Consider the following 8,839-nt stretch of genomic DNA (forward strand, 5'->3'; position numbering starts at 1 on the left):
GGCGGGCGCGCGCTCGCGGGCGCGGGGCGGGCGACGCGCGGGACCGGCGGGCGCGGGGCGGGGAGCGCGGGACGCGGGGCCGGGCGCCCACGCTGTCAGCGCCCTCCAGGCAGCGCGGCCGGGGCGCGGGGGGGGCTCCTCTTCCACCCGCGGCCACCCCGAACCCCGCGCGGCCCCCGCCAGCCCCCAGCCCCGTCCCGGGGGCGCCTCGCCTCCTACGTACCCGGAAAGAGCAGCCGGCGCGAGGCGATCGAAGCGGGCGGAAAAGACAATGAAAGTTAAAAGTCGTTCAGCAGAAAATGAATGCGAGCCAAGCGGCCATCTTGAAGCGAGCTGCAGACGCTGCTGTCAATGGGCAACCAGCGCGGCCCCGAGCAGCCGCGGCCGCCGCGCTCGCCTCATGCCGCCTCCGGCCGGCCTCCTCCTGCTCCGGCGCCTCGGCCTCCTCCGGCGCCTCGGCCTCCTCCTCCGCCTCCGCCTCGGCCTCCAACGCCTCCTCCTCCGGGGCCTCCTCCTCCTCCTCCTCCTCCTCGGCCGCCGCCGCCTCCTCCCGCTCCGCACTCGGGGGAGGGAGCGCGCGGAGGGGGCGCGATCGGTTTTATTCTGCGGGGCTGGGAGGTGCTGCTAAGCTGGAGCGGGGCTCCCGCGCCCACATCCCCATTGTCTCGCCCCGATCTCTGCCTCTCATACTACGATTATTTCATAGTTGCTGTGGGGGAGGCGGGCGGGCGGGGGGCGCCGTGTGTGTGCGTGCGAGCGGGGGGAGGGGAGGAAGGCGAGGAGGGGGAGGGGAGGGTGGAAAAAAATGCACTGCTGAAGGCAGAGTGGAAACTGACACCGGCTCCAAAATGGCTCGGAGTCCGCCCGCCCCCTCCGCCCGCCGCCCCCCCAGCGGGTCACGTGCTCCCCTCATTCCTTAAGGGCGGCCTGGGAATTAGTGTCGGTGTAGTCAGGCCCGTGGCCGCCCCCTCCTCTCCGCGCCGCGCGCCAGGCCCCCTCCCTCGCCCCGCGCGGCGGCGGCGGAGACATCTCTCCACAGCGCCACACGCGCCGCCGCCGCTCCGGCCCCGCACGCCGCGCAGCCCACCCCGCCCCCCGTTCTTTCTTTCTCCGGGCTGCCCGCCTCTTCCCGCGGCGCACACGTCCCCCGGCCGCCGCCCCCAGCCGTCCCCGCGGGCTGCGGCCCAGGCTCCGGCGCCGCGGCGGGGAACCTGTGCCCGTGTTGGGCTCGCGGAGACAACAGCGCCCGCCCGCCCGCGGCCGCGCCAGCCCCTTCCCCGCCAGCCGGCGGCCGAGGCGGGGCGCGCGCGGGCGGCGGCTGGCTCCGGGCAGGGGCTCCGCGCCGGGCTGGGACCGGGCGGCCAAGGGTCGGGCTGCGGGCGAGACCTCGGGCGCAGGTAACGGGCCGGGCCGCCGCCTACGCCCGCCAGCCCCCGGAGTCCCGAAGCGGGGGGTCTGCGATCGCATCCTTTTCTCTGTGTTTAACTTTAATCCTGAGAAAAGGCGATCGTTAAAAGTTAACACTACTCGTATCTAGCTCTTCACACAAAGTAATAATTAACACACGAACTCAGATGCAAACAAAATATTATCACTGTTATCACTGTTTGTGGAAAACACCTCATTTATTCAGGGTGTAATACTGTCTACTTCCTTTCAGAAGACTTGAAAAAGATCAAAATAGGATAAATGGACAGTTAGTACTAAACATAATTCAAATACTTGGGCAGTATTTTTCCCTCTTAACCTTTTAACACGTGTTTTTAAAAAGTGTCAAAATTGATGAATGGCATAAAATTCAAAAGGAAAATTCTTTTCTACTGAAAAGGACATCCAGCTCGCACAAACGGTGGTTTCAGCAGTAGGCAAGGCGTTTCTGGTTTTCCTCTGAACTCGGGCAGATCGTTAGCTTCCCCAAGTTACAACTGAGTTGCTCTTTCCAGGCTTTTCGAAGCATCTTTAAGTTTCCCCACCAAGTCCTAGAAGACGTGTATAGAATACCACGTTTTTAGGATAAAAAATAGAAGCATCCAAGTTCCAGAAAGTTGCAAGAAAAAAAAAGTTAGGACACCCCTTCCCAACAAGTTTAAAATTCAACAAGATTTTAACCTTTGACAAACAACTATCGGTCAAAAGAAGAGTTTCCTCGGAAATATCTCATGTTCAAATCGGTTATTTGCCCTCACATTCAAACATAATTTCTAACCGAATCCTTAACAGCCCAGGTACATCTAAATTTTCTCAAATTATCTAACAAAGGTTATGCTGTATACACATTTTCTGCAGGTTTGAAGTTTGATTCATAGTTACATTAAAACGACTCTGCAGAAGATGCCTTTGAAAAATTCAATTTCACTTAAATTTCAGGTAATGATCTTCATTTTTTTAAGTGCTAAGAAATAAATTCGTTGTCATATCCATTAATCAATATAGTTTTGAATTTCCCAGTCTTAAATAGGCAATATAAACTGTTTTAGAATGTTATATATACTTCCCTCTTTGTAAAAACTCATTAAAAACCAGTTTCAAAATCCAGTTTTGACAGTTTAATTCAATTTCTGAAAGCAAAGACATTTTCAAAGCCATGCTCTTAATTTTGCTTTATCTTATTTGATCAAACTCATCAGGAAGACAAGAAATTTACACTACATGCTACACTTCAGAAGTTTATTTTAATCAGCAAGAACTGCAAATATGGATCAATTCTCTATTAATAACATCTTAATTTCAACAGTAAAACCTATGTGAAAATACTACTTTTGCTGCCCCTTTCCCATTAACTCCTTAACCAACCTTCATTATCTGCTGGCAAATGATTAGATCACTTTTCTTTTGAACTTTCCAAGAGCATAACTCTGAAGCCAACATATATATCTATAAATTTAGGCATATTTATAGATCCTAATACTGTACCTGTAATTGTTCCATGCTGCAACTAAAACTAATCTCTGGATAGGATTGGGAATCAGTGTTCTAGGGCAGGAAAAAGAACAAACAACAAAAAAACGCTGTTTATTTAAACCAATGACATTTTAAATTTTATTACACATTTCATTTTTGGGTAAGACTTATCTATAAATACCTGTACATTTAAGGTCACCAAATATGCGGGTCTGTACATCTTATGAAGTTGATTGGTCTAAAAGAACACAACATATATGTAACAGCCTTTAACTCTATTTTTCAAGTTCCCTAAATCCCCCCCAGAGAAGTTTGTTAATCTTTACCTTTATTTGATATTCCAAGCGCCAAGAAACATCCGTAATATGAGGGAGGGATCTGCCTATACTGAAAGATGCAATGATAACTACATACATAGTCTTTACAGAAGATCTTTTCAGTTATTTATATTTACTAAGAATGTTGTCTACCTTCCACCCCAACTCCATTTTAATCCATTCTGAATTTAAACCATTGTTAAACTTTATTTTTAAATTCTAAATGGTAAAAGAGCATTTGAAAATCATCTCAGTAAACTTTATCTTTAAAAACATTAGCTTAACTTCAATTGTTTGACATGCCCTTTGGCTCCTTTTCTTTGGGTCAAGATCCCAAAGATCTTGTTTCACACCAGCACTCTCTATTCATACCTGCAAGTGAAAAGTGCCTCAGCTTGACACCTTATACAGTACCTACCTTCCCAGTAGGGTTTCTAGGGAATTCTTATTATTCTGGAGAGGAAAAAGAAGGAAAGAAAGAAAGAAAACAGATCTTTACAAACAGAGTAAAAGAAAAATAGTAACTGTTAATTAAAAATTTTAAAGTAAGTAACCTGATATTCCGTGCAAAACAGTTCTATTCGCTCTCTGTCAAATTTACAGTCTTCTAGATAAGTGCTAGAAGAAGAAAAAAGTCAAAGTTCTGTCTCCATTTTTAAAACTGAAATTGAAATCATAAAGGTAATATTTGAAAATAAATGGATATTTAAATAAATCCTGTACCTTAGAGTTGACTTGTCAGCTCGGTGCTTTCCTGCCTCTAGTATGTAAGTTGCAGCTGCTGCATGACAATGTTTTAAAACCACTGGGTCGATATGTTTCAAGTCTGGATGATCTAAAATAAATTAACTTCCAGTGATGCCTGTGATAAATTCTTTATAGTCATGTTCCTAAAAAGGATATTTTAATTTGGGTTTAAAAACCCTCTTAACAAGATAAAAAATAAATTCAACTATAAAGGCTGTCAATTATAAGTAAATGAGATGAGCAACAAGGTCAAATGAAAAACAATAAAGAGAACACATCAAGAACTCTATTACTGGTTTCAATTAACTTATTTTGCCTTGGCCCCCAAAGAAAATATAACAATGCAATGGTCATTCTAACACTGGAGTAAATTCAAAGGAAAAACAAGATAAGTATTTTACATGGTGTCAACTTTAGAATAAACTTTCAGCCTAAAAACGATTAAGGTAATTGGTTCCATGAATAATATTATATCAAAGGGGTAGAAGGTAGGGTATGAGTTCAGAACATAAAATACAAATTTCAAAATTATATTAGTACTTTCAGGGTTTGACTGTCATCCTTTTTTTTTTTTTTTTTTTTTTGAGATTAACCCAGGTGGTGGTTACTATTTTCGTTTGAAGAACTTCCACTTTCATACTTTTTGTACAAGTGTTTAGTTCATGAAACTACAGAAAACAAACCAAAAATTTGAATTGTTGGGATATTTATATTTAAGAAAATTATCTAAAAGCGATCTGTCTTAAAATATGCCTGCAATTCACATTGACACTGCACTACCCAATCACTGACCGGATCGCTTAAAAGACACTTGCATCCTTGTAACCAGGGTGGAACAAAGCATAGTTTAAGGTTCTAGGCGGAGTACTTGTGTAAAACATCCTGAACTAGAGTACCAGAGTGATCATAGCAACTTGAGGTATGCTCCAAGTTGGAAAATGTCAACACTATCTGACCTAGTAATTACTTCGGAACCAGACCCTTTTAAAACCTTTGCCAGCCTAACCCCTGGAAGCCTGAATTTCAGGGAGTTCCCCAGATGAAGTCCAAGTGTCAAAACAGCCGCAGCCTCAGACAAGGCTAAACACCTTAGATGTTTAGGCCACAAACAAGACTTCAACACGGGCTTTACAAAAGAACAAAGAGACTGGAGGGAAACCGGGCCAGGAGCGTGGAGTTGGCTCTATGCAGGTGCCAAGTGGGGCCAAAACAATGCTCAGGGTCTGCTCCGAGTCCTGGCAGAGCCACGTCCCCAACACTCCGTCCGGAGCGAAGGGCAAAGCCCGGAGACTTCCTCTTCCCGGGGCTTTCCCCTTCTCGCTCCGCCGGCTTCTCTTCTCCGAGCGCCCCTCCACCCCGGTGGATCCAGCTCCGAGCCGAGCTGAGCGGCTTACCTAACACGGCCTCGTCCGCCTGGGCGTCCAGCAGGCTCTGGAAAGCCGCCCGGAGGAGAAGCGTGAAGGCGTTCGAGTCGAAGGAGCCGGGATCCGCCAGCATCTGGAAACCTTTCTGCACAGACTCCGAGAGCTCCATTGTGAGCGCGCCGTGACCTTCGACACGCGCACCACGTGACACGCGCCGCGCGCTCAGCTGATGCGCTCGCGCGCGCACGCGGCTCGGACCGGCGGGCTGCTGGCGGCGGGCGGGCGGCTGGTGGCGGGGCGGGCTGCGGGGCCTCCCGGGTGGGGGCCTCCCCGCTCGCATTCGCGCCCGTGCCCTGGCCCCGCGCCCCCAGCAGCCGCCTGTCGCCTGCTACCGCTTCCGTCCAGCCCTTCCTTGTCCAGCACAGGCCGCCGGAGCCTCGGGCCTCGGCGAGAAGGGCGGCCCTGGGCGTTTTGTGTAAGCGCTCAGTGCTTTCTCCTCCGCTCGGCGATCACTTCGGATGATCACCAGTTCGGTTCCCTGAGAGACCCCGGGGAGGCGGCGGACGGTGTCCGATCCTGGCCCCCGCCTCTTGCAAACGGCGCCCTCCCTGCTCCTCGCTCTGCGCGAATCCTACGGGGAGCTCTGATCTCAGGCAACAGGGTTTTGTTTGTGTGTGTGTGTGTGTGTGTATGTGTGTGCGTGTGTTTTAACTCACAGGGTTAACCTCGCAGCACTGCCCTTTTATGAGACTGTAAGACATCTAATTATGTGATTCTTGCTTATTTTTACTTTGTCATTTCTGGAATACGGCAGTAGATTCCTTCCTGCATGGGGAGTGTGTAAACAGGCACATATACATAGAGTTCGTGTAAGCACTGCAGTCCAGCAATCAGATTAATAAATTATTCATGAACAGATTTGACAAGATTATTAACAATTTTATATACCGCTGCAAATAAATGCCAACTGCCCTACACGTTTCTTCCTACTCTACTCGCTACATCTATGGGTCCAGTTTTAGTTACTCTATAGATTCTGCATAAATATGTTTCTTAGTAAAGTACAGTTAGGAATGGCAAGATCTTTATTAGAAGTGAATTACTGTTTAGGTTGCTTATACCTTTAAAGATTCAAATACTGTATAAAGTTTAACTTCATCTCTAGTTCTGTGAAGTCGGTTTAGAGAACAAGAATGATTATTTTTAAAAAACTGAAGGCATTTTTAATCAAAAGAACTTGAAAAGATAAATGCAAGTTCTCGAAGTGTGGAGAGAAGGGATGCGAAACAAGAAAGATGTTTTAGTCTTCAGGAGCAATTATTTGCAACATTAGACTCAACGTGAAACATTCTTTTCTTTGTCTAACTTAGATGTCTATTTTAAAATTTTTTTATGGATATAGTCGACATTTAACTTGGCACCAATACATGTGGAATACCTCATTTCACAACAGGATGCAAGTGGAATAACAGCATCAGTAACAGATTGAGTAACTCTACTCAGCCCTCCTTTGAAAGCTTTGAAAGGCACGTGCAGTGGCTCTTCATGGCTCTTCATTCGGTTAGAATATAGTAGCAGTGAAGGATTTAAAAGTCTCCCTAGAGTCTTTATGAAACAAACACCTATTAATCATGTTCATCTTTTCTTCCCATCACTCATCTTCTTCCTGAATTGTTTCTCATCAGTAGTAAAATGTCAGTTGAAAAACTTTATTATATCTGATTACATAGAGAATAGCCAGGACAGAGTTGTGTAAATATTCAACAATATTAACACCCAAGCTTATGATTATTACACGTGTTTTTTTTGACCTAGTGTAAAATTGATCAATACTTTTTATTATTGTATTCCCCAATATGAAGTAGAATGATTATTAATGCTCTAATAGAATTTGAGTTGCTAACTCTAATCATAATTTAGTATCAAAAAAGAAAGTATTACTCATGAGCTTAGATTTTAAAATATAATTTTAAAAGAGAAAAACACAAGTGGTAGTGAATTTGTGTTTTATTAAAAGTTAGGAAATTTACAAAGATTGTTTCCATATTAGCTGTCTTGTTACTCTGTTGCCTGTGTATAAGTACTTTCTCTTAGGATGTTTTATCCTCTTACGCCCAAGTATGTTCATATGTTAGGCCTAAATGATGGGCACATTTTAAGCTCACACAAAAGTTTTCACCATAATGTTTTATAATGCTAGAAAAACTGGATTTCCTACTACAGGTATATTTATTTCAACTTCCTTTGAAGGAGGCACAGGATTGAGTGTTTCAAACATGTGTCTTTGACAAGCCATTGAAATACATGGAAGTATGATAATTAAAAGGCATGACTACCCAGATGTAGACTCTTGGTTGCAACTATAAGAATCAATACATATGAACCACATATGAACATTTTATGAAAATATGAAAAATACTGTTTAAAATCTTGTTTTACTCATTGAAAACAGCATTGGAACTTTCACTAAACTTTAAAAAATTCTGCAGGCTCAAAGCCAATAAACTAAATTTGGCGCCAAAAAGCCCTTTAAAAGAACAGTTATATGCAGCTGAAAACAAAATAGCAATGTAGCCATCTTCACATTAACAACATATCTTGCCTTCTAAACTGTAAATATTAGGTAGACAATGCTGACAAATTTAGTTTTCTTTCTGAGAATCTAGAAATTGAAGAACTAGAAGGTATCCTTTTAAACAATGTTTCAGAATTTTAAGCAGGTTATATCCTTTGGTTAATTTTTTTAGAAACCAACTTAATATTGGCCCCTTTATTGTGACTTACAATTAAATAGGCTAGGGCTTTTACAGGATCTATGTGGTCCGCTTTTCCCACAGGCCTCATTGCTGCATTTGCTAGTGTTATGAATTAAAAAATATATTTTTTAGATTGTGTAAGTACTTTTGCTTTTGTGCAAAGAACACTGTAGGAAGGTATTCCTTTAGATTGAAGAGGTTATGGAACTCCATGGGGAGAAAAAAATTTTTAATAAGTTTAAATGCCATCGAGACAAAGACTAGTTTTAACTGACTTATATATTTATTATGTATTCCAGTGGGGATCTACTTTATCCCTGCCTACTCATATTCTACAGAGAAGAAAGTTTAAAACACTTTTAAAACTACCTATAAATAAGAAACCATTCTCTCTGCATTCCCTAATACCAAATCTTTGTTGGTTACTTTAAACTTTGAGATATTTTTTAATGAAAATAGACTTTACTGTTTTAAAGCTATTTTAACCACAAATGGACAGTTAGAAGGAATATTTAACTGAGTTATAGATGACATTTGAGAGTATAGGTCAAAAACTATTTCAGCAAAGTTTATAAAACCTATCTACATTCTTTTATTAAATAACTTGACAAGGCATAGATTGTGACTTGGAATTTGAATGGTCAAGTTTTTGTACATTCATGATTGCAGAGTTCAGTGGTCTCAATTACATCTTACATGACCTACACTGTCAAACGGCAAATTGAGTATTCAGAGGGGACAGCAAAGCTTTTAT

At 43.9% G+C, this 8,839-nt stretch overlaps 2 protein-coding genes across 3 annotated transcripts in view; both read right to left on the reverse strand.

The window, feature by feature from the left end:
- BMI1 (BMI1 proto-oncogene, polycomb ring finger) overlaps window positions 1–833 on the reverse strand; it is a 10,673-nt gene extending 9,840 nt beyond the window's left edge. Inside the window, exon 1 of the mRNA XM_032243894.1 lies at window positions 224–833. The gene's annotated coding sequence lies outside the window, so the exon portion shown is untranslated. The remainder of the gene's footprint in view (window positions 1–223) is intronic.
- Window positions 834–1,604: 771 nt separating this feature from the next.
- Window positions 1,605–5,578, reverse strand: COMMD3 (COMM domain containing 3). Of its 2 annotated transcripts, XM_032243901.1 has the most exons (8): window positions 5,360–5,578; window positions 3,942–4,053; window positions 3,773–3,836; window positions 3,637–3,671; window positions 3,228–3,288; window positions 3,083–3,139; window positions 2,914–2,973; window positions 1,605–1,979 (listed from the first exon to the last, which is right to left on the reverse strand). In XM_032243901.1, the coding sequence occupies exons 1-8, from the start codon at window positions 5,496–5,498 to the stop codon at window positions 1,920–1,922; spliced, it is 588 nt and encodes a 195-aa protein (XP_032099792.1). In that variant the 5' UTR covers window positions 5,499–5,578; the 3' UTR covers window positions 1,605–1,919. The 2 variants fall into 2 exon arrangements, with proteins under 2 accessions (XP_032099792.1, XP_032099793.1); XM_032243902.1 differs by lacking the exons at window positions 3,083–3,139; window positions 3,228–3,288 and having other exon boundaries at window positions 1,607–1,979; window positions 5,360–5,556.
- Window positions 5,579–8,839: the final 3,261 nt, after the last annotated feature.

This window comes from Sapajus apella, unplaced genomic scaffold, assembly GCF_009761245.1.
Source record: "Sapajus apella isolate SASKATOON/1434 unplaced genomic scaffold, GSC_monkey_1.0 scaffold53, whole genome shotgun sequence".
Lineage (NCBI taxonomy): Eukaryota > Metazoa > Chordata > Mammalia > Primates > Cebidae > Sapajus > Sapajus apella.